The sequence below is a fragment of the Tachyglossus aculeatus genome, chromosome 3, assembly GCF_015852505.1.
Source record: "Tachyglossus aculeatus isolate mTacAcu1 chromosome 3, mTacAcu1.pri, whole genome shotgun sequence".
In the NCBI taxonomy this organism is placed as follows: Eukaryota; Metazoa; Chordata; class Mammalia; order Monotremata; family Tachyglossidae; genus Tachyglossus; species Tachyglossus aculeatus.
The window spans coordinates 18,370,518-18,396,675 of NC_052068.1; the positions used below are offsets into that span (position 1 = coordinate 18,370,518).

Here is a 26,158-nt window from a genome sequence, read left to right on the forward strand (position 1 = left end):
TACAGATGAGGTAACTGTACTCTCCCAAGTGCTCAGTACAGTGATCTGCATGCAGGAAGCACTCAATAAATATGATCGAATGAATAAAGAAGCGTGTGGCTTAGTGGAAAGAGCATGGACTTGGGAGTCAGAGGATGTGCGTTCTAATTCCGGCCCTGCTACTTGTCTGCTGGGTGACCTGGGGCCTCATGGAGTAACTGTGACTCAGTTACCTCATCTGTAAAATGGGGATTAAGACTGTGAGCCCCGCATGGGGCAACTTAATTACTTTACATCTACCCCAGTGCTTAGAACAGTGCTTGGCACATAGTAAGTGCTTAACAAATACCCAATTATCATTATTATTATTATTAATTGAAGGAATGAAACAGGGATCATAGCAATCCTGATAAGACTGGGGTTGTCTGGAGCGGACAGGAGTGGTGAGGGTGAAATTCAGAAATGGTGGCCTCAGCGGCACTCCACAGACCCTTGCCACCTTGCCACCAGAGAAGCAGCGTGGCTCAGTGGAAAGAGCTCGGGCTTTGGAGTCAGAGATCATGGGTTCAAATCCCAGCTCTGCCACTTGTCAGCTGTGTGGCTTTGGGCAAATCACTTAACTTCTCTGGGCCTCAGTTCCCTCATCTGAAAAATGGGGATTAAGACTGCAAGGCCCTGTGGGACAACCTGATCACCTTGTAATCTCCCCAGCGCTTAGAACAGTACTTTGCACATAATAAGCGCTTAATAAATGCTATCATTATTATTATTATTATTACCTGGTGACAATTGCTATTGATGCCTGTCTACTTATTTTGTTTTGTTGTCTGTCTTCCCCCTTCTAGACTCCGAGCCCGCTGTTGGGTAAGGATTGTCTCTATCTATTGCCGAATTGTACTTTCCAAGAGCTTAGTACAGTACTCTGCACACAGTCAGTGCTCAATAAGTATGATTGAATGAATGAATGGTGTGAAGGAGAGGAACCCACAGGGCACCTGGCTGGGCCACAGGCTCCATCAGAGAAGCAGCGTGGCTCGGTGGAAAGAGCTCGGGCTTTGGAGTCAGAGGTCATGGGTTCAAACCCTGGCTCCGCCAATTGTCAGCTGTGTGACTTTGGGCAAGTCACTTCAGTTCTCTGTGCCTCAGTTTCTACATCTGGAAAATGGGGATTAAGACTGTGAGCCCCACCGTGGGACAACCTGATCACCTTGTAACCTCCTCAGAGCTTAAAACAGTATTTTCACATAGTAAGCGCTTAATAACTGTCATCATTATTATTATTATTATTATCAGGCTGGCTCGAAGAGCAGGAGCAGCTGGAGTCAAGGCAGACCAGAGGCCTCACTGACTGCCTGAGGGGGCACGTAGTGCTGTCAGTGGCCCACTGGCTACCTGGAACGCAGCAGGACCCGCAGCCTCAGGGCTGGGGCAGGTCAGGCCGCAGCTCTTTGGCTTTTTTGTTTTTGTGGTATTTGTTAAGACCTTATTCTGTGTCAAGCCCTGATCTAAGTGCCTGGGTAGATACAAATAAATCAGGCTGAATACAGTCCCTGTCCCACAGGGGGGCCCACAGTGTTAAGTAAGAGGGAGAAGGCTGAAGAGATCATGGTAACAGAGCAGCAGACAGCAGAATTTCACATACCTGACTCTTGTATGTGTGGGAAACCAGGATGAAGTTGTAATTTCAAAGCAAGCTTCTTGTTCAAGTCCAAACAACAGATTCCCAATTTATCTAGTTTCAGAGGAACATGAAACAACTCAGATACAGAATTGGTTAATATGAAAGTCAACTACATTAAAAATGTGTTACTAGGTTTCTTACTGGTTCCAGGTCCAGCTCCCTATAATCACTATGACGTCTGTGGTCTAGGCAGATTGACTTGTTCTTGTTGTTGTCTTATGCTGTCGAATCTTGCCCGACCCATAGCAACGCCATGGACACATTTCTCCCAGAACACCCCACTTCCATCTGTGATCTTTCTGGTAGTTTATCCATAGATTTTTTTTGGCAAAAATTCAGAAGTGGTTTACCATAGCCTTCTTCCGCCCAGGGAACGAGTCTCTGCACTCGTCTCTCTCCCGTGCCGCTGCTGCCCAGCACAGGGGAGTTTTGACTTGTAGCAGATTTCTTTCCACTCACTAGCCACTGGCCCCGCTATGAATGGAATTGGTAGACCTCTCCTTGACTCTCCCTCCCAAATTCGAAACTGGTAGAGTACTGGAAACTCTCCCAGTGTGAACCTGAGAGGGCAGATTGACATAGAACCATAAAATAAACCCCAGAAAGGTAACTGCTTTGAAACAATTTCTACCAGATGGGGCAATCTGGCCCTTTCTGCTCTTCCTTGAACTTGGATCTGTGACCTTTGGGCATTTGATATTCTCTCCACCCTCAGCCCCATAGCACTCACATACATCTCTATAAATTATATTGTATAAATTACTTCTATTAATGTCTTTCTCCCCCTCTAGACTGTGAGATTGTTGTGGACAGGGAACAAGTCTGATAACTCCATTGTATTGTAATCAATCAATCAATTAATGGTATTTATTGAGCACTTACTATGGTAGATTACTGTACTAAGTGCTTGGGAGAGAAAAATGTAATGGAATTAACAGAAATGTGCCCTGAATAAAAATAATAATAGTTGTGGTATTTTGTAAAGCACTTACTATGGACTAGGCATGGTGCTAAGTGCTAGGGTTGACACAAGCAAATCATGTTAGAGTGTCTGCCCCATATGGAATTCAAAGACTAATTCCTATTTAACACATGAAGTAACTGAGGCAAAGAGAAGTGAAATGACTTGCCCAGGGTCACACAGCAGACAAGTAGAATCCTGGTCCTACTGACTCCCAGATCTGTGCATTATCCACTGGGTCCTGCTGCTTCTCTGATGAACTTAGAGGTTTAAGGGAGCTCCCAAGCATTTAGTACAGTGCTGTTCACATACTGAGTGCTCAGTAAGAACCATTGACTGTTGGGTTGAAGCTTACCATGGGCAGGAAATGTGTTTATTTATTGTTATATCGTGTTCTCCCAAGAGCTTAGTCCAGTGCTCTACACACAGTAAGCGCTCTATAAATATGATTGATTGATAGTTTTAGCTGGTCTAGTGTGTGACCTTGGACAAATCACTTAACTTCTCCATATCTCAGTTTCGTCGTCTGTGAAACGGGGACAAAAATGGCGTGTTCTTCTCCTGTCTTAGACTATGAATCCTGTATGGGATAAGGGGCTAGGTCCAATTTGATGACCTCGCCTCTCAACAGTGATGTTGGACTGTGAGCCCGTTGTTGGGTAGGGACTGTCTCTATATGTTGCCAACTTGTACTTCCCAAGTGCTTAGTACAGTGCTCTGCACACAGTAAGCACTCAATAAATACTATTGAATGAATAAATGAATCAATCAGTGGTATTTATTGAGCACTTACTGTGTGTAGAGCACTGTTCTAAGTGCTTTTTGTCTTATGCTGTCAAGTTGTCTCTGACCCATAGTGACGTCATCGACACATCTTTCTCAGAACATCCCAACTCCCTCTGCAATCATTCTGGTGGTGGATCCAGAGAGTTTCCTTGGTAAAAATATGAAAGCGGTTTACCACTGCCTCCTTCCGTGCAGTAAACTTGAGTCTCCATCCTTGACTCTCCCCATGGTGCTGTTTCCCAACACAGGTGAGTTTTGACTTGTAGCAGATTGCCTTCCACTCACTAGCCACTGCCCAAGCTAAGAATGGAATGGGTAGGCCTCTGCTTGACTGTCCTCCCATAGTCAATCAATCAATCAATCAATAGTATTTATTGAGCGCTTACTGTGTGCAGACAGTCAAGACTGGTAAAGTACTGGAAACTCTCAAGGTACGACCCTGAGAGGGGTTTTTGGGAGTGCTTGGGAGAATATAATAGAGTAGAGTAGGTTTACACATTTCCTGCCCAAAACAAACCTATAGTAATAATAACAAAATGGTGGAATTTATTAAGTGCTTACTATGTGAAAAGCACTGTTCTAAGCACTGGGGAGGATACAAGGTGATCAGGTTGTCCCACATGGGGCTCACAGTCTTCATCCCCATTTTACAGATGAGGTAACTGAGGCACAGAGAAGATAAGTGACTTGCCCAAAGTCACGCTGCTGACAAGTGGCAGAGCCGGGATTAGAACCCATGACCTCTGACTCCCAAGCTCGGCCTCTTTCCACTGAGCCACGCTGCTTCAGTAGAGATTGGGGGGGGGTGTGTGAATTAATATTAATAAATAAATTATAACATATAATTTATAGATACATAAATATGTGCTGTGGGATTGAGGGTGGGGTAAGTATCAAGTGTTCAAAGGTCACAGATCCAAGTACATGGAAAGCCCTTATTGAATACAATCAGCATTACTATTATTATCAGAAAACTCCTTGTGGGCAGGAAACATGTCTACCAATTCTGTTACACGGAGCTCTCCCAAGGACTTATTACAGTACTCAGTACGCAAGCACACAGTGAATACCACTGATTGATCGATTTTGAAATCCTGGGGTACATTCACCAAAAAAAGTTCAAAGCTGAAGTAGGAAATCATTAAATGGAAAGCAATAGACAGTTGTGACTCTCTTGGTGCCGTGGCCACTGTAACTTGGAGGATGGGAAGAATCATTACAAATCTACAAGCCCTTAAGTTCTCTGGTTTTCAGACCTAAAGAGCTGGTGGGAGAGTGGCGTGTCTGAGATTTCTATTTGGTGGAAAGAAATGTGTCTCTTAAACCCATACCCGGACATTAAGAAAAATGACTCCATCATTCCTGTCTGCTTTAGTTACTGTAGTTTGGATGGTAACTTAATGTGTAACAGAAAAATAGACATTTACAGATGACAGCAATAATCAAAAGCATACATTTATCATCTATTATTATGTTACCACCACAAGAATACTTTCATTTAGAGGTCTGAATTATGTGTCCATCTTACAATTTGGTTTTATTTGAAATGAAAAACCTGTTTGATGTAATGTAATCTAAGCAAACCAGTTGTTTCTGCTTAGAATATTCTGTTTCTTAATGGAGAACCTCTACCCTGTTTATCCTGCATGTGTTTCCTAGTTATTTACAGAATGATACTTTTTTGATCATGTTTTGTAACATTTATTTGAGGTCATCTCTTTGTTTTATACTGAGGAAAAGTTATCAAAAAACCTACAAAGTTGGACCCTTATCTATTTCAGGAGTCTACTAGTAAAATGGAAAGAGCATTTTAAAGCTCTGGCTTTTGACTTGATTTATTCATTCATTCAATCATATTTATTGAGTGTTTACTGTGTACAAAACTCCATACCTAGCGATTTGGGGAGTGCCATAGAACAATAAACAGACACATTCCCTGCCCAGAAAGGGTTTCAGGTGGGGATCATCCCTAAGAGGAAGTGGAGGAAGAAGAGGAGGAGGAGGAGGAGGAGAAAATGGGGAGGAGAAGAAGGAGGAGGAGGAGTAGCAGCATTTGTTGAGTGCCTATTTTGTGTCATGCACTTTACTAGGTTTTAGAAAGAACAGAAAGATAAATTTTCAAGTTACCTGTCCACGAGAAGACATAATCTGGTCATTTTCTTACCCGTAACTTCTGTTTCTTTCCCTGCCAAACTTCCTATTTAGAGAAAGCCAGGAAAATTTTCCCAATATGGGAAAGCATAGTGGAAAGAGCATGGGCTTTGGAGTCAAAGGTCATGGTTCTAATCCCAGCTCCCCTACATGTCTGCTGTGTGACCTTGGGCAAGTCATTTAACTTCTCTGGGCCTCAGTTACCTCATCTGTAAAATGGGGATTAAAACTGTGAGCCCCCCGTGGGACCTGATCATCTTGTAACCTCCCCAGTGCTTAGAACAGTGCTTTGCACATAGTAAGCACTTAATAAATGCCATCATTATTATATGGAGCAGAGTAGGGAGGAAGTATGAAGCATGGGATTGGCCTTTTCCATATTGAAAATTTAAATCCACTTATTAATCAATTAATCAATCATGGGCAGGGGCTGTGTCTGTTACATTGTTATATTGTACTTTCCCAAGTGCTTAGTGCTTAGAACAGTGCTCAGAGCTTAGAACAGTGCTCAGAGCTTAGAACAGTGCTTTGCACACAGTAAACGCTTAACAAATACCATCATTATTATTACTATTGCAGTGCTCTGCATACAGTTAGTGCTCAGTAAAAGTGATTGATGGCTTGCTTGAACATTTACTGTGTGTAAAGCACTGTACTAAGTGCTTGGGAGCATACAACAGAGTTAGTAGACATGTTCCCTGCCCACAAGGAGAAGCAGCATGGCCTAGTGGAAAGAGCATGGGCCTCGGAGTGAGAGGCCCTGGATACTAATCCTGGTTCTGCTACTTATCTGCTGTGTGACCTTGGACAAGTCATTTAACTTCTCTGTGCTTCAGTTACCTCATCTGTAAAATGGACATTAAGATTGTGAAACCTATGTGAGACAGGGGCTGTGCCCAAACAATATTATCTTGTATCTATCCCAGAGCTTAGTACAGTACCTGGGACACAGTGAGCGCTTAGCAAATGCCATAAAAAGGAGCTTAGAGTCTAGAGACTCCCCCTTGTCCCCCTCTCCACCCCCCATCTTACCTCCTTCCCTTCCCCACAGCACCTGTAAATATGTATATATGTTTGTACATATTTGTTACTCTATTTATTTTACTTGTACATATCTATTCTATTTATTTTATTTTGTTAGTATGTTTGGTTTTGTTCTCTGTCTCCCCCTTCTAGACTGTGAGCCCACTGTTGGGTAGGGACTGTCTCTATATGTTGCAAACTTGTACTTCCCAAGCGCTTAGTACAGTGCTCTGCACACAGTAAGCGCTCAATAAATACGATTGATAATAGAAAGAAGAAGGAGAAGGAAAAAAATGAAGAAGAGAGTATACCTGTTAAGTGCTTATTTTGTGCCAAATATTGGCATAGATACACTGACATAGATACAACCAGCTCAGACACAAACCCTATCCCATTGGGCTCAGAGTAGAAGTGCGTAGGAGAATAGGAATTTAATCCCAACTTTACTGAGGCCTAGAGAAATTGAAGTCACTTACCCAGAGTCATACAGCAGTAGAACACCACTAGAACCTAGGTCTCCTGACATTTTGAAGCAAGCTTTTCCCCTGCCACTCAAGAAATCAATGATTATTTCCCGAGTGTATAGACCAGCCATTTGTAGGGCTCTCAGATAGGTGAATACTGGCTCTTCCTCCTCCTGTTCTTACCAGTTTCTCTCTACTCTTCTTTCTTGTTTTTTCTTGGTAGAGAAACAGTGTGGCTTAGTGGAAAGAACACAGTCTTAGGAGTCAGAGGTCATGGCTTCTAATCCTGCCTCTGCCACTTGTCAGCTGTGTGACTTTGGGCAAGTCACTTAACTTCTCTGTGCCTCAGTTACCTCATCTGTAAAATGGGGATTAAGACTGTGAGCAACATGTGGGACAACCTGATTACCTTGTATCTACTTTAGTGCTTAGAACAGTGCTTGGCACATAGTAAGCACTTGACAAAAGCCATTATTATCATTATTATTATTATTATTATCCCATTACAACAGCCAACCCTAATCTTGTTTTAAAAAGCCAATTAGGTACTGAAATATGTCAGCCAGAGTTTGGCCTGCAAAGAATCGTAATAATTATGTATTTATTAAGTGTGTGCTAAACGTATGGCATGGGTTAGGCATAAACAATCAGATTAGACACAGTGTCTAACCTACAATAGGCTCACAGGATATAAGGGATGGAGAACTGATATTTTCCCCCATTTTGCAGAAGTGAAGAGAGCTGAAGTGACTTGTCAAAGGTCACAGAGCAGGCATTAGAACCCAGGTCTCCTGACTTCCAGTCCAGTGTTCTTTCTGGTAGGCCTCGGTATTTTATTCCAGACCTGTGACCAGTCGATTTTGGTCATTGTGCTTTAGAAAAGGTGAAAGAGAATGGGAAAGAGACCAAAGAAGAGGAACAAAGCTAATGAAAGAGGTGAAAAGCAGATCGTCTAAGAAAAGGTTAAAGGAATTGAGATGGATTAGTCTGGTGAACACTAAGAAGAGTGGGTGGGGGGGGAGGATTTAATAACTGTCTTTGAGAAAATGAAGTCGTTTTTGAAGAAGGTGCTGATAAGTTATTCAATGGGTCCACAGAGGTCAAATGAATGGAAATGGGCTTATATTAAAGCAGGAGAGATTTGGGTTAGACATAAAGAAGAAATTATCGGTCAGTGAGAGAACATAGACCTAGGCTATCAAGGAAGGATGTTGAGTTGCTATCCCTGGAGACCTTTTTTAAACCACTATCTTCCCTGGGTGGCTTACTCATTCATTCACCAGAGGCAACTAGAAATTGTTTCAATGTTTTTCATTTCTGAGCCAAATCTCTCAGTTTTTCACAGAGATCCTGAATTTTAACTTTGATCACCTCCAGACGTTGGTTGTTTCTAAGGTTCCAAAGGTCCTTTTATAGCAGACATTTTCTCAGAACTAGATAAGCGATCTGTTCAACAGGATGGGGGGATCAGGGGAATGTGGAACTGTCTAGGTTTCAAGATGATACTATTGACACTGAAAATGTTATCAGCTTGTGAGTGTATCACCTATGAGACAGATGTACGATGGGTAATCACATCCAGAGTACATCCAGAAAGGATTTCCCACAGAATAGGAAGTGGGGATATATCCTCATATCTCTCGCCATTCATTCTCAGTCTCCTTTGTGGACTCCTCCTCTGCCTCCCACCCCCTAACTGTGGGGGTCCCTCAAGGTTCACTTCTGGGTCCCCTTCTATTCTTCTACACCCACTCTCTTGGAGAACTCATTCACTCTCATGGCTTCAACTACCACTTCTATACAGGTGACACCCAAATCTACAGCTCCAGCCCTGATGTATCTCCCTCTCTCCAGTCGCACATCTCCTTTCATTCATTCATTCAATCGTATTTATTGAGCACTTACTGTGTGCAGAGTACTGTACTAAGTGCCTGGGAAGTACAAGTTGGCAACATATAGAGACGGTCCCTACCCAACAGCGGGCTCACAGTCTAGAAAGGGGAGACATATTTATCACTCTATTTATTTATTTATTTATTTTACTTGTACATATCTGTTCTATTTAATTTATTTTGTTAATATGTTTTGTTTTGTTGTCTATCTCCCCCTTCTAGACTGTGAGCCCACTGTTGGGTAGGTACTGTCTCTATGTGTTGCCAACTTGTGCTTCTCAAACGCTTAGTACAGTGCTCTGCACACAGTAAGCGCTCAATAAATATGATTGATTGATTGAGACAGACAACAAAACAAAACATATTAACAAAATAAAATAAATAGAATAGTAACTATGTACAAGTAAAATAAATAAATCTGTACAAACATATATACAGGTGCTGTGGGGAGGGGAAGGAGGTAGGGTGCAGGGATGGGGGGAAAGGAAGGAGGAGGCTCAGTCTGGTAAGACCTCCCGGAGGAGGTGAACTCTTAGTAGGGCTTTGAAGGGAGGAAGAGAGCTAGCTTGGCGGATGTGAGGAGTGAGGGCCTTCCAGGCCAGGGGGAGGATGTGGGCCAGAGGTCGATGTCAGTACAGGTAAGAATGAGGCACATTGAGGAGGTTAGTGGCAGAGGAGTGGAGGGTGCGGGCTGGGCTGTAGAAGGAAAGAAGGGAGGTGAGGTAGGAGGGGCGAGGTGATGGACAGCCTTGAAGCCGAGAGTGAGGAGTTTTTGCCTGATGCGTAGGTTGATTGGTAGCCACTGGAGATTTTTGAGGAGGGAGTAAATGCCCAGAGCGTTTCTGCACAAAGATGATCTGGGCAGCAGGGTGAAGTATAGATTGAAGTGGGGAGAGACAGGAGGATGGGAGATCAGAGAGGAGGCTGATGCAGTAATCCAGTCAGAATAGGATGAGAGATTGAACCAGCAGAGTAGCAGTTTGGCTGGAGAGGAAAGGGCGGATCTTGGCGATGTTGCGGATGTGGGAGTGGCAGTTTTTGGTGACGGATTGGATGTGGGGGGGTGAACGAGAGAGCAGAGTCGAGGATGACACCAAGGTTGCGGGCTTGTGAGACGGGAAGGATGGTAGTGCTGTCAACAGTGATGGGAAAGTCAGGGAGAGGATGTCCTCCCATCAGCTCAAACTTAACATGTCCAAAACAGAGCTCCTTATCTTCTACCCAAACCCTTTCCTCCCCATGACTTCCCACCACTGTAGATGGCACCACCATCCTTCCTGTCTCACAAGCCCATAACCTAGGCGTTATCCTTCACTCCTCTCTCTCAATCAATCCACATATTCCATCCAACACCAAATCCTGTCGGTCTCACCTTCACAACACCGCTAAAATCCACCCTTTCCTCTCCATCCATACTGCTACCACATTAATGCAATCACTTATCCTAACCCACCTGGATTACCGCATCAGCCTCGTTGCTGACCTCCCAGCCTCATGTCTCTCCCCACTCCAGTCCATACTTGACTCTGCTGCCCAGATCATTTTTGAACAAAAACGTTCTGGACACATCACCTCACTCCTCAAAAAACTCCAGTGGTTGCCCATCCAGCTCCATAGCCAACAAAAACTCCTCTCCGTTGTTTTTAAAGCAGTCCATCACCCTGCCCCCATGTACCTCACTTCGCTTCTCTCCTTCTAGGACCCAGCCTGCACAGTTCCCTCCTCTAATACTAATCTCACTGTGCCTCCGTCTCTCCTCTCTCACGACCAGCCCCTAGCCCACATCCTGCCTCTGGCATGGAATGCCCTCCCTCCTCAAATCTACCAGTCTCCCCCGATCTTCAAAGCCTTATTGAAGGCACATCTCTTCCAAGAGGCCTTCCCAGTCTAAACCCCACTTTTCCTTATCTCCCACTTCTTTCTGTGTCACCCTGAGTTGCTCCCTTTGCTCTTCCCCCATTCCATCCCCAAAGTACTTATGTACATATCTGCAATTTTATTTATTTGTAATGATGTTTGTCTCTCCCCCTCTATCATCATCATCATCAATTGTATTTATTGAGCGCTTACTGTGTGCAGAGCACTGTACTAAGCACTTGGGAAGTACAAGTTGGCAACATATAGAGACAGTCGCTACCCAACAGTGGGCTCACAGTCTAAAAGGGGGAGACAGAGAACAAAACCAAACATAATAACAAAATAAAATAAATAGAATAGATATGTACAAGTAAAATAAATAAATAAATAAATAGAGTAATAAATATGTACAAACATATATACATATATACAGGTGCTGTGGGGAAGGGAAGAAGGTAAGATGGGGGGGATGGAGAGGGGGACGAGGGGGAGAGGAAGGAAGGGGCTCAGTCTGGGAAGGCCTCCTAGAGGAAGTGAGCTCTCAGTAGGGCCTTGAAGGGAGGAAGAGAGCTAGCTTGGTGGATGGGCAGAGGGAGGGCATTCCGGGCCCGGGGGATGACGTGGGCCAGGGGTCGATGGCGGGACAGGCGAGAACGAGGTACGATGAGGAGATTAGTGGCAGAGGAGCGGAGGGTGTGGCGTGGGCTGTAGAAGGAGAGAAGGGAGGAGAGGTAGGAGGGGGCGAGGGGATGGACCGCCTTGAAGCTCAGGGTGAGGAGTTTCTGCCTGATGTGCAGATTGATTGGGAGCCACTGGAGATTTTTGAGGAGGGGAGTAACATGCCCAGAGCATTTCTGGACAAAGACAATCCAGGCAGCAGAATGAAGTATGGATTGAAGTGGGGAGAGACACGAGGATGGGAGATCAGAGAGAAGGCTGATGCAGTAGTCCAGACGGGATAGGATGAGAGCTTGAACGAGAAGGGTAGCGGTGTGGATGGGGAGGAAAGGGCGGATCTTGGCAATGTTGAGGAGCTGAGACCGGCAGGTTTTGGTGACGGCTTGGATGTGAGGGGTGAATGAGAGAGCGGAGTCGAGGATGACACCAAGGTTGCGGGCTTGTGAGACGGGAAGGATGGTAGTGCCATCAACAGAGATAGGGAAGTCAGGGAGAGGGCAGGGTTTGGGAGGGAAGACAAGGAGTTCAGTCTTGGACATGTTGAGTTTGAGGTGGTGGTCAGACATCCAGATGGAGATGTTCTGAAGGCAGGAGGAGATGCGAGCCTGGAGAGAGGGGGAGAGAGCAGGGGCAGAGATGGAGATCTGGGTGTCATCAGCGTAGAGGTGATAGTTGAAGCCGTGGGAGCGAATGAGATCACCAAGGAAGTGCGTGTAGATCGAGAACAGAAGGGGACCAAGCACTGAACCTTGGGGAAGCCCCACAATAAGGGGATGGGAGGGGGAGGAGGAGCCTGCAAAAGAGACTGAGAATGAATGACTGGAGAGACAAGAGGAGAACCAGGAGAGGACAGAGTCTGTGAAGCCAAGGTCGGATAACGTGTTGAGGAGAAGGGGATGGTCCACAGTGTCGAAGGCAGCTGAGAGGTCAAGGAGGATTAGTATAGAGTATGAGCCGTTGGATTTTGCAAGCAGGAGGTCATTGGTGACCTTTGAGAGGGCAGTTTCCGTGGAATGTAGGGGACAGAAGCCAGACTGGAGGGGGTCGAGGAGAGTGTTGTTGTTGAGGAATTTGAGGCAGTGTGTGTAGACAGCTCGTTCAAGGAGTTTGGAAAGGAATGGTAGGAGAGATATGGGGCGATAACTAGAAGGTGAGGTGGGGTCGAGAGGGTTTTTTTAGGATGGGAGAGACATGGGCATGTTTGAAGGCAGAGGGGAAGGAACCAGTGGAGAGTGAGCGGTTGAAGATGGAAGTTACGGAGGGGAGAAGGGATGGAGCGAGAGATTTCATGAGATGAGAGGGAATGGGGTCAGAAGCACAGGTGGCAGGAGTAACACTTGAGAGGAGGGAGGAGAGCTCCTCTGAGGATACTGCTGGAAGGATGGGAGAGTAGCAGAGAGTGTTGAGAGCCGGGGGGTTGGAGAAAGGGGGGAAGTGACTTTGGGGAGGTCGGACCTGATGGATTTAATTTTGTCAATGAAGTAGGAGGCCAATTCGTTGGGGGTGAGGGAAGGAGGAGGGGGAGGAACCGGGGGCCTGAGAAGGGAGTTGAATGTACGGAAGAGCTGGCCGGGGCGATGGGCATGGGTGTCAATAAGGGAGGAGAAATAGTTTTGTCTGGCAGAGGAGAGGGCTGAGTTAAGGCAGGAAATGATAAACTTGTAGTGAACGAGGTTGGCATGGTGTTTAGACTTTCGCCAGCAGCGTTCGGCAGCTCGAGCATAAGAGCGAAGGAGGCGGACAGTGGCTGTGATCCAGGGCTGTGGGTTAGTGGTATAAGAGCGTCGAAGGGAAAGGGGAGCGAGTGAGTCTAGACTGTGAGCTCACCATGGGCAGGGAATGTCACTGTTTATTGTTGCATTGTACCTTCCCAAGCACTTGGTACAGTGCACTGCACATGGTAAGTGCTCAATAAATATGATTGAACGAATGAATCGACTGGCATCCAAGCTCAGTGGAAAGAGCTCGGGCTTTGGAGTCAGAGGTCATGGGTTCAAATCCCAGCTCCGCCACTTGTCAGCTGTGTGACTTTGGTTAAGTCACTTCGCTTCTCTGGGCCTCACTTCCCTCATCTGGAAAATGGGGATTAAGTCTGTGAGCCCCACGTGGGACAACTTGATTACCTTGTATCTACCCCAGCGCTTAGAACAGTACTTTGCACATAGTAAGCACTTAATAAATGCCATCATTATTGTTATTATTATTGTTTTGGGGCACTGTGGGCAGCCATAATGGGTTCATCTCTCATTCATTAATTAATGGAATCATATTTATTGAGCACTTACTGTGTGCAGAGCACTGTACTAAGTGCTTGGAAAGTACAATTCAGCAATGAAGAGAGACAAACCCTGCCCACACCGGGCTTACAGTCTAGAAGGAGGGTGACAGACAACAAAACAACTAAACACACATCAATATCCCTCGCTCCTGAGGATGACGGAAGCTGGAGCTTTCTCCCTTCCCTGATTCCAACAAGGAATGGGCAATCCTGGAAATGAGTAGAACACACAGGAAAAGGGTCCCAGTTTCCTGAAAAGTCTCTCCCACTTTTTCCTGTGTGCTTGTGTGGGTGTCCTTTTTGTTCTGAGCCACACCCCACATTAGCCTACACTCAAAATGAAAGTATGGCAACTTCCTTCACTTGAATTACATATAAGAGCTATGTCCAATAATTGGATCACATTTGAAAATGCAATCTGTTTAAACCCAAAGGACAGTTTATATGAAAACATGCTCACACTCCTCCTCAGATGTTTCATGCACTCATGATTTTTATCCATATGGAAAAGGTGTTTGTGTTTGAAAGCCTTTTCCTGCCCAGTACTATTTGGAAAGGGTTTTAACTATGTCAATCCCTTGAATTAGTGGCATTCTCTGGATTTTAGATCCAGCTCCTTTGCTATTAGGAGATTGGAGAGAAAAGAGTGGAAATTTATCTTTGGTTTCTGTTAAGAGAGAGTCTTCAGTAATGTTTTCAGGTCAATTAGGGACCTTCCTTTCTTCCATTCGTAGCATCTTGCATCAACAGAAAACACTGTGGAACTTCATTGTACTGCCACCCCCTTGCTATTTAATACTTACTGTCTTGGACTAAATCTTAGAAATGCTTGGAGCCTGAATACTAGCAACAACATTCCCTTCTGTTCCCAACCCTATTCAGTGCAATAAATCCAACTTAATCTTTTCTGTACCTAGGCCCTTGGCATACAGTAAGATTTTAATAAGCAGCATCATTGCTACTGCTGCTATCATTATTATCCATTCTGTTCCAGATCTTGGACTTCCTCTCTGTAAAACCCAAATCAACCACAGTCGTTACCTCGTGGAAAAAGAATGGGCCTGGGAATCAACTAGACTAGGACAATTGTGGCTCTCCTACTTGTCTGCTATGTGACCTTGGACAAGTCATTTAAATTCTCTGGGTCTCAGTTCCCTCATCTGTAAAATGAGGATCCAATACCTCTTTTCCTCCCTGTTACAATATGAGCACCATGTGGGACAGCAATAGCGTTTGATCTGCTAATATAGTACATAATCCAGTGCTTATAAAGTGCTTGGCACATAGTAAACACTTAACAAACACCGCCATCATTATTATTAGTATAAACACTTTCTTTATAAACTCTATGATGGCTTTCCTTTTTATGCTGCTTTAGTAGATGCTTTGAAGAAGCCTCACAACCTTTCTTTCTCAAGCCTCCCTGATTTTCTCTAGATTCTTCTAGTACCCAATTATGAGATTGGTACTATCCCTGCTACATTTGCAATGGAAAAAATGACCCCAGCTGTCTTCATTTCCTTAAAATCCAAGTGCATTTGTCTTCAAATGGGTTTTTTTCACCTTCTTTTTTAAACATATTTATTTTCAGGGCAGTTAACCTCTTGGCTACATGCTTCTGTTCCAGCTCCTCTTACATCACTCCAATGTTGTTCTTTGGGACCTGTTTTGATGTTCAAGACGCCTTCTGATTCAAAACAAGACTGTTTTTCCAAGAGTAAGTGAACTTGAGAACCAAAAGGTTGAAGTGCAAAACTGAAATACCACACTCCCAGATTCCAAACAGTTCTGTCTTTGGAACAACGCACTCTCACACACTTAGATACACAACTCACCCCTCCATTCTGGGAAGAATGCTGACCACTCTGACGGAGTGGTGCTCTTCTGTGGAGTCGGCCAGTGCATCCCCAACTATTCTGGGTAAGAGTTGGGTTACCTATTGTAATTGTCAATGAACCTAAACTTCAGCTTTATGAGAAGAGTATCCCCAAATGAATAGCGGCTGGTTTTCATCCAAGAAGTTCATAGTTCGTATAATCCTATAGGCATTGAAAAATAGGACTCGACCAGGGAAAAGTGAGGATTGGACCCCTCCATGAATCTTTCGTGACATTGTCCTCAAACAGCCCCCAACGTTCACTGTGCAACTTAATGTACTGTCAGTGGAGAGTAGGAGAGCCAAGATCAGGCTGCCAAGGAAGACAGGGTGGACCATACAACCTTTTCTGCTGCCTTGCAGCCTATCATCGCCTCCCCTACACATGATTTTGCTGCCACTTCGAGACTGGAAGAAAGCCCTAAGGAGGATGAAGATGAAGGAGCATCGCGTAGTGGATAGAGCATACAACTGGGAGTCAGAAGAACCTGGGTTCTAATGCCAACTCCGCTACTCGTCTGCTGTGTGACCTTGGGCAAGACACTTAACTCCTCTAGGTCTCAGTTACCTCATCTGAAAAATGGGGATTAAGACTGTGAGCCCCATGTGTCCAACCTGAGTACCTTGCATTTACCCTAGCGCTTAGAACAGTGCCTGGCACATAGTAAGCATTTAACAAATCCCATTAAAAAAAAAGGAAGATAAGTGACAGAAACTGCCTTGCAAAGAGTTTATTCCTGCTCATGACATATGTAAGAAATGTCATTTTTCAGTCAGACTGGATGTCCATCTATCTCGGTGTTCTGTCTCTGATAGGGTAACAAGGTGCTTGGAGTTATTGCCTTCCTGAGCATCAGTCCAGAGTTATATCATCTTTGTTGACCTCTTATCTATTCCTTTTACATCCTTAACATTCCCATTAGTAATTCATTCAATTGTATTTACTGAGCGCTTACTGTGTGCAGTGCACTGTACTCACCAATGTATTATAGACCACTGAAACATAATTTTTGTTTGTGATATTTGTAAAGCACTATATTAACCAATTGGGAGAGTACAGGATGAATTGTTAGATGCAGTCCCAGCCCAATCTGGTAAGGGACAGACAATAAAATACACTGCAGCTAGGGAAGCAGCAGAGTATAAAGGCAAAGGATAAAGTATAAATATATGCTATTCATCGATCAGTCATACTTACAGAGTGCTTACTGTGTGCAGAGTAAATTACTAAGTGCTCAACTATAATAAACAGCATTGGTAGACATGATCCCTGGACACTATAAGCCTACAGTTTAGAGGGGGGAGAACCTTAATATGAATAAAAATATTATGGATATATACGTAATAAAGGTTGAAAATCCAAATATTCATTCATTCATTCAATCGTATTTATTGAGCACTAACTGTGTGCAGAGCACTGTACTAAGCGCTTGGGAAGTACAAGTTGACAACATATACAGACGGTCCCTATGCAACAGCGGGCTCAGAGTCTAGAAGGCTAGACTAGACTAAATACAATGGCAGTGCTAAAGAGAGGGGCAAAAGAGGAAATGAGGGCTTAGTTAAGGAAGGCCTTTTCAAGGAGATGCGCTTTTAACAATAATAATAATAATAATAATAATAATGGTATTTGTTAAGCACTTACTATGTGTGAAGCACTGTTCTAAGCACTGAGGTAGATACAAGGTCATCAGGTTGTCCCACGTGGGGCTTACAGTCTTAATCCCCATTTGACAGATGAGATAACTGAGGCACAGAGATGTTAAGTGACTAGCCCAAAGTCACACAGCTGATAAGCGGTGGAGCCAGAATTATAACCCACGACCCCTGACTCCTAAGTCCATGCTCTTTCCACTAAGCCACAGTGCTTCTCTTTTAGTAAGGTTTTGAAGGTGGGGAGAGTGATCTTCTGTCGGATATGAAGAGGGAGGGCATTTCAGGCCAGAGGCAGGATGTGGGAGAGTGGTTGGCAGGAAGACAGGTCAGATTGAGATGGATTGAATAGGTTGGCATTAAAGGAGCAAAGTGAGTGGGCTGAGCTGTTGTAGCAAAGCAGCGAGGAGAGGTAGGAGTGTCAAGGTGATTGAATGCCTTAAAGTTAATGGTATGGAGTTTCTGTTTGATGCGGAGGTGGATTTGCATCCACGGAGGGTCTTGTGGAGTGTGGAAACATGGACTGAATAGTTCGGTAGAATGATCAGGGCAGCAGAGTGAAGTGAGGTGAGATAGAAAACAGGGAGGTCTGCAAGGAGGCTGATAATAATAATAATAATGGCATTTATTAAGCACTTACTACATGCAAAGCACTGTTCTAAGCGCTGGGGAGGTTATAAGGTGATCAGGTTGTCCCACGGGGGCTCACAGTCTTAAACCCCATTTTACAGTGAGGTAACTGAGGCCCAGAGAAGTTAAGTGACTTGCCCAAAGTCACACATCCGACAATTGGTGGAGCTTGGATTTGAACCCATGACCTCTGACTCCAAAGCCCCGGGCTCTTTCCACAGAGCCACACTGCTTCTTAATGATGCAGTAATGAGCTGATGCAGTAATGGAGATGCAGTAATTGAGGTAGGTTAGGATAACTGCTTGGATAGGTAAAAATACCAGGCCTGGGCACTTCTCCGGACCGCCCCTTGTGGAAAATTGCCTAAACCTTTGTGGTGCTAGGTAAGACCTTGAATTTTCCTTTTCTTTTGTGAAGCAGTGGCTTTTCTCAACCCCAGGTTGTGCACTGAGAAGCAGCATGGCTCTGTGGAAAGAACACGGCTTTGGAGTCAGAGGTCATGGGTTCAAATCCCAGCTCTGCCAATTGTCAGCTGTGTGACTTTGGGCAAGTCACTTAACTTCTCTGTTCCTCAGTTACCTCAACTGTAAAACTGGGGTCTAAGACTGTGAGGCCCCCGTGGGACAACCTGATCACCTTGTAACCTCCCCAGTGCTTAGAACAGTGCTTTGCACATAGTAAGCGCTTAATAAAATGTCATTATTATTATTATTATTACTTAATGAACAGCTGTAAGTACAACTTCCTCCTTTGGATGTCTTGAAAACACTATGATGCGCCAATATTACTATAGAAGAAGGACACTCATACTGAGCGAAGCAGGTTTCACAACAAGCAGGATGGAGGTTCTGCTGTTGGTGTTCTCTCCTATAGCTACAGAAATAAATCTTCTGCTCTGATCGACCTCCATCCGAGTCCTTACTCCTCGGCCAATTCCACGACAGTCGCACGGCATGGATTCCATCTCAGTTCTCTACATAAATACCATCTCCCTTTAGCTTGCTTGTTTTCACACTTGTTCGCTTTCTTACTTGCTCACATGCCAGAACCGCCTATGGAGATGAGCTAGGAAGGAGATAAAAACTTTTTGAAAGAATAGCGAGTGTGTCCCAATCCCATCACCCTCCATAAATAACACGGGTGTTTGGCTATTTGCAGTTAAATCCAAAGGCCAGTCTATGTATACTACTATATCTATGTGTGGCCCAGAGAAGTTAAGTGACTTGCCCAAAGTAACACAACTGACAAGTGACAGAGCCGGAATTAGAACCTACGTCCTCTGACTCCCAAGCCTGGGCTCTTTCCACTGAACCACGCTGCTTCTTTAAAGTTCACTCTATTAATATCGTTTAAGCTGCACATTAGTATCACTCACCACTTATGACTAAGGTGAGAAAAATGGGGAAATTGAACACGGCCGCTTTCATAAAAGGATGATAAATTTGCAACGTGTGTCACCTCTGATCAGCAAATGAGTAATCTCAACCACCGGCTGCTACAAGCACAGCGGTGAGCATGGGGAGACGTTTGTAAACCAGCTGGATTTATAAGTTCCAGATGTGTGGAGCGGGACAGGTGAATGGGGAGGTTGGGGAGGAACCTCGAGCCCGTCTGATAGGAGAAGATAAAACCTACAGTAGATCTGGAGGTTAGTCTGTCAGTCGTATTTACTGAGCACTTACTTTGTACAGAGCACTGTACTGAGCACTCGGAAGAGTACAATATAGCGAAAAACAAACTGGAGGGAGAAACAGACATGAATAGAACTGAATAATATTGTGAGCCCTATGTGGGACGGAGACTGTGTCCCACCCGATTTATTTGTATCCACCCCAGTGCCCAGGACAGGGCCTGGCATCTTGTGGGTAGGGAATGTGTCTACCAAATCTGTATTGTACTCTTCCAAGCACTTAGTACAGTGCTCTGCACACACTAAGCACTCTATAAATACGATTAATGTATTTGTTAAGTTCTTACTATGTGCTAAGCACTGTTATAATAATAATGGTGGTATTTTTTTAAGTGCTTACTATGTGCAAAGCACTGTTCTAAGCACTGGGGGGGGATACAAGGTGATCAGGTTGTCCCACTTGGGGCTCACAGTCTTAATCCCCATTTTACAGATGAGGGAACTGAGGCACAGAGAAGTTAAGTGACTTGCCCAAGGTTACACAGCTGACAAGTGGCGGAGCTGGGATTCGAACCCATGACCTTTGACTCCCAAGCCCGCACTCTTTCCACTGAGCCACGCTGCTGGGGTAGACCGTGAGCCCATTATTGGGTAAGGGACTGTCTCTATATGTTGCTGACTGGTACTTCCCAAGCGCTTAGTACAGTGCTCTGCACATAGTAAGCGCTCAATAAATACAATTGAATGAATGAATGAATGAATGTATAGTGTATATGTGCATGCATATACAGTCCTCTGGACTCAAAGCTTGTCATGGGCAGGGGATGTGTCTATTTCATTGTTATATTGTATTCTCCCAAGTGCTTAGTACAGGGCTCTGCACACAATAAGTACTCAATAAATGTGATTGATATATAAAGCAGTTCTGGTAAAACTAATATGTCTTATAGCAAGAGGAAACAAAGGCATTGTTGCAATTCATGATTTTGAGGTTATCATTGGCTCATGTGGGCAGGGAATGTGTAACGTTGGACTCTCCCAAGCACTTAGTACATTCTCTGCACACAGTAAGCACACAAAAATATGATTGATTGATATGATGAGCATATTTCTATCGTGTCATGAATTCTTGCTAGGGAAAGCTTTTGCCATGATAATGTTAAGCTCCCCTTTTTCATTCATTCATTCAATCGTATTTATTGAGTGCTTACTGTGTGCAGAGCACTGTACTAAGCGCTTGGGAAGTACAAGTGGGCAGCGTATAGAGACGGTCCCCACCCAACAACGGGCTCACAGTCTAGAAGGGGGAGACGGACAACAAAACAAAACAGTACCCTTGCAATACGACATGAAAAGAATTAACCAGTATTCGTGCCAACGATAATTTAAAAAACAGAATTCAATTTATTTTATATATGATACTTTACTCATACCACATGTATGGTCTCGGAGAGGGAATATGGGACCCAGAGTCAGGAGACCCACATTCTAGCCCCAGTCCTGCCACTGGCCTGTCGTGTGACCTTCACCAAGTAGCCTAACCTCTCTAGGCCTCGGTTTACTCGTTTGTAAAATAGGGATGCATGCCTTCCCTAATTCTTCAGTTGTGATACAGGAATTGTAACTAATCTCATCAGTTTGTATCTACCCCAGTGTTGGTCATGTACTAAACACTTAAATACCACATAATTTATTGTTACTTTTGTAAATAGTGATAATAAGCAGGCATGAGGGTGGCGTAAATATCACTCCTCCATATATATCTTCATTTTTTGATTTGAAAACTTTCCACTTTCTGGCTCCTCTCTGTAGCTCTCAGTCTTTGTCGAGAGTCCCAGGGGTGTCTGCAGTTTTCCAAAGCTTTGTCCCAGTGAACTATCTCCCAATTGCCTGGCTTTTGCTGGGAAAGAGAACATCGGGAGGGGTCTGGGAGTTGGTCAGCCCCAAGTCTGGCACTGTTCCTCTCAGCTGGACTGGAGCTCAGTTGTGCAAAGTAGAGTCAATTTTCTCTCTCTCTCCCCCCATCACACTGAGGCTAGATTTTGGTTACTCTGTCCCCATTTTATTACCAACTGGCATCTTAGAAAAAATGGAAAATTATTCTGCCCATCTGCCATCGTAGCCACCACCGTCCACCTTTGCAGAATATCGAAGTTGCTTCCTTTGCCCTTCCTGGAGAGTCAGTGTTCATTAGTCCCCTTTCCCGGCTACATTACGTCAAATGTATTTTCTGTAAGCTTGGTCCTCTGGCCGGAGGGAGCCAGAGAATATATCGAAACCAACAGTCTTCCCAGGTGGGTCACAGAAATTAGCAGCATGGACCATTGAAGCCTCTCCCGAAGGCCAGCCATGATTCAGTTGAGAGTCGATGCCGTTCTCACATTCAAAAATGAAGATGTCTAGTCCAAGCAACTGTGTGTGGGTGTTCCCGCGCATGTTTGTATCCGTATGTGTATCGATAAATGAGCGTCCGCTTTAGTAAATTTAATGACACCCATAAGAGTGTCATATACTCCGTGAGTATTCACTGGTGATGATAACGCATTAGAGGAAGTAGAAAAGATCACATCATCGAGGCAGACGAGAGCACCTGATAAGCAGGAGAGGAAGAAGGCCTTCTGCCCTGTGAATTTACCATTTCTCGAGTGTTGGCCTAGCAGAAAAGGACGTCTTGATATTACCCTGAAGCAAACCTGACCCTCATTTGCTTCAGGTCTAGAAGGCTAAGGATCTGAGAAGTAGAAGGACTTTAGAAGCAGTGTGGCCTAGTGGATAGAGCATGCCTGGGAGTCAGAAGCACCTGGGTTCTAATCCTGGCTCCGCCACATGTCTGTTATGCGGCCTTGGGAAAGCCACTTCACTTCTCTGGGTCTCAGTTACCTCATTTGTAAAATGGGGATTCAGATAGTGAGGCCCATGTGAGACACGGACTGTCTCCAACCTGATTAGCATGTATCTATTACATATCTTAGTACAGTGCCAGGCACACAGTAAGCACTTAACAAGTGCTATTGAAAAAAAAGCCAGCCTAAGGCCAAAATCTTTTAGGGATTCACATGTTGTTGTTGTTATGGTATTTCACATTCCTCTGCTGGAATGCTATTACCTTGAGCCCAGTTTAGAGGATCTGAAAGTAAAGATATTGACTTTAGGTTGTCAATTCCTAAAATTGCAGGTGTTCTATGCCTTTTTATGAGGGATTAGGGGCCACTTAGGTATACTACTTCAGTCTGCAGACTTTCCAGGGCTGTCAACAGCCAGGAATATTCACCCTTAAAGAACAAATTACTCTGAGAAGAAAAAAGGGTCCTGGGCTCTAAACCCAACATGTAGTGTTGTTTGCACAATTAATGTAAATTCCATTATCTGTGGGATGCAAGTCCTCTTCATAGAAGCAGTGTGGTCTAGTAGAAAGAGCATAGGCCTGGGAGCCAGAGGACCAGGGATCTAATTCTGGCTTCACCATTTGCTTGCTGTATGATCTTGGGCAAGTCCCTTAATTTCTTCATGCCTCAGTTTCCTTATCTGTAAAATGGGGATTAAATGCCTGTTTTCCCTTCCCCTTAGACTATAAACCCCTAGTGCTACAAGGACTGTCTGACCTGATTATTTTGTATCTTCTTCAGTGCTTAGTTCAGTGTTTGTCATATCGTAAGTGCTTAACAAATATCGAAGTTATTATGATTCATATCATTATTTCTAGGGTGGACCATTACAATGAGGAACCCTGAACGACATGATCAGCAAAGGTAGGACTCAACACTGTAATTTTATTTATTTATATTAATGTCTATCTCCCCTCTAGACTGTAAGCTCGTTGTGGGTAGGGAATTTGTCTGTTATGTGGTTCTATTTTACTCTCCCAAGAACTTAGTACAGTGCTCAGCACACAGTAAGAGCTCAGTAAATGTGATTGATGACTGACACTCTCCTTCTTCCAAGCTGCGTCATAACAGCACCAGCAGTTGGATTTCTCTGTTCTCGAGCTTTGTGTGTCCCAGGTTATTCTCTGTGGTGACACAGCCTGCTTTTTTCTTTAACATCCTGAAAGGACAGATGAGTTTGCTTGCCGGTCTAAGAAGCGATCTAGATTGGCTTGGCCTCGCTGCTCAACCCCAGGGATACTTTCGAAACATCCGTGTGCATGGTGGAGAGGGGCAGGTGCTCATATTCTTCCACCGAGGGTGGGCTCTGACAACTGAAAATCAGCGACTTCACTTCCTTCTTGAAATTGCTGTTCAAGAACCCGTAAATAAAAGGATTGACACAGGTGGAAGCCATGGCGATCAGGTGGCACAATGAGAAGATGAGATCACTGTAGCAGATGAAAATATCTTCACTGTACCAATCCTCGATGCTGTTGAAAACGTGCAGCGGCAACCAGAAGATGGCAAAGGCGGCAACCATGGAGGCGAGCACCACGTTGATCCTCTTCATCTGAATCAGCCGGGAACTGTATTCGCTCTTCTGGAACATGTCTCTTCTCTGCTGAAGACGTAAATGTATCCTCAGGTAGCACACCAGAATGAAGATCAGAGGGATGCAGTATTGGAAGAGGAGCAAAAAGGTTGCGTAAATCATTCTATGCTCCCGCGAAGGCCAGGATTCGGTGCAAATGACCTTTTCCGCCGAAGTGCCCGTGATTTTGAAGAGCTTCTGGTATAACTCGTTGGTCAAAATACTGTTGGCTAGGAAAGGGAGAGAGAGGAGACAAGCAATAATCCAAATGACCGTGATCCCTAGATAAGCCTGGGAAATGCTGGGTTTCCAGCCAGTGGGATTGATGATAAGCTGATGTCTTTCCAAGGCCACGAGGACGAGGGATAGGATGGAAACCGTCACGGAAGTGCACTGGATGAAGGCCGACATTTTACACATGACTTCGCCCAAGACCCAGTGGTCCATGATGGTGTAGGTGACGGTGAAAGGCAGGCAGACGAGACACATGATCAAGTCGGATAGTGCCAGGTTGGCGATGAGCGTGTTTGTCACATTGGTTTTGTCCTTCTGCCTGGCTATCACGCCCATCAAACAGATGTTTCCCAGGACGCCCACGATGGTTTCTATGCTGTAGACGGTGACAAGAAACACCGTCAGATCAACTGAGTCCTGGCACTGATCTGAAAAATTGGAGACGATGCTCTCTAGCAAACTCTTGTTCTGCTTCTGGGAGAGAAGCAGGCGGGGCAGGTCCGTAAAGTTAGTCTTGTTCATGCTGGAGAAAAAAAGCCCTTGCAAAGATTCTTTTATGAAGAGGTGAGCTTCTGCACTATTTCAGGTTCTTCAGTACAATCTCAAAAGTCACCTGGGAGCCACCCTGCAAGGTGAAGAAGATCGTTGTTCAACATCTCAAAATAAATCCAGTAATCAAGGACATTTGTTGAGCACCCGCTGGGCACAGAGCAATGTACTCAGTGCTTGGAAAGGTACAACAAAAGCCGAAAAACCAGATTCCCTGCCCTCAAGAACCTTTCCATCTATTTAAATCCCAGTTGACTGGGACAACAGGTGAAGACAAGGGTAAAAGATGAGTTTCAACTTATTCTAGTTCCACTTAGTCTTAGCCCTGTAGTGTCTCAGTTTTCTTTCTCCCCCTTGCAAAATGAATCGAGGGAATCATTTTAAGGTAATCAATTGTTTGGGTAAGAAATGTTGCAGTTAAAATTCAAGGCTCTAGATTAAAGAACTGCCTGTATTGGGAAGTTGGTGGCACTATGGAATTCAGGGGTGATCGTCCCCCTGAAAATCTTCTGAGGGGAGAATGGTCTTTCTCTGCTCTGTATATACCTGTATATATGTATATATGTTTGTACATATTTATTACTCTATTTATTTACTTTACTTGTACATATCTATTCTATTTATTTTATTTTGTTAGTATGTTCGGTTTTGTTCTCTGTCTCCCCCTTTTAGACTGTGAGCCCACTGTTGGGTAGGGACTGTCTCTATATGTTGCCAATTTGTACTTCCCAAGAGCTTAGTACAGTGCTCTGCACATAGTAAGCGCTCAATAAATACGATTGATGATGATGATGATGATGATGATGCTCTGCCATCAATCACTCAATTAATGGTATTTACTGAGCACTTTCTGAGTGCAGAGAGCAGTACTAAGGCCTTGGGAGAGTACAATAAAACAGAGTCGGTTGGTGCATTCTCTGCCCACAGTGAGCTTACAGTCTAGGGAAGCAGTGTGGTTCAGTGAAAAGCAGCAGGGCTTTGGGGTCAGAGGTCATGGGTTCAAATCCCAGCTCCACCAATTGTCAGCTGTGTGACTTTGGGCAAGTCACTTAATTTCTCTGTGCCTCAGTTACCTCATCTGGAAAATGGGGATCAAGACTGTGAGCCCCCTGTGGGACAACCTGATCACCTTGTAACCTCCCCAGCACTTAGAACAGTGTTTTGCACATAGTAAGTGCTTAATAAATGCCATCACCATCATCATTATTGTTATAGAGTGCCACCTGCCCCAGTTATTAATTGCCTTCTGGAGATAATTCCCTCTTCATTTGGGGATTTTATAATACATAATAATATATTATAATAATATAATAGTATTATACTTGTTGCTCGTGCATTTCACTCCCTTGGTTCCCTTGAAATGGTCCTCCTGCCGGG

General features: G+C 44.4%; 1 protein-coding gene across 1 annotated transcript; it reads right to left on the reverse strand.

The window, feature by feature from the left end:
• Nucleotides 1-23,505: 23,505 nt before the first annotated feature.
• Nucleotides 23,506-24,754, reverse strand: LOC119925845 (neuropeptide Y receptor type 4-2-like). Its single transcript, XM_038744324.1, has one exon. It carries the CDS (start codon nt 24,752-24,754, stop codon nt 23,627-23,629), a length of 1,128 nt encoding a protein of 375 aa, XP_038600252.1. The 3' UTR covers nt 23,506-23,626.
• Nucleotides 24,755-26,158: the final 1,404 nt, after the last annotated feature.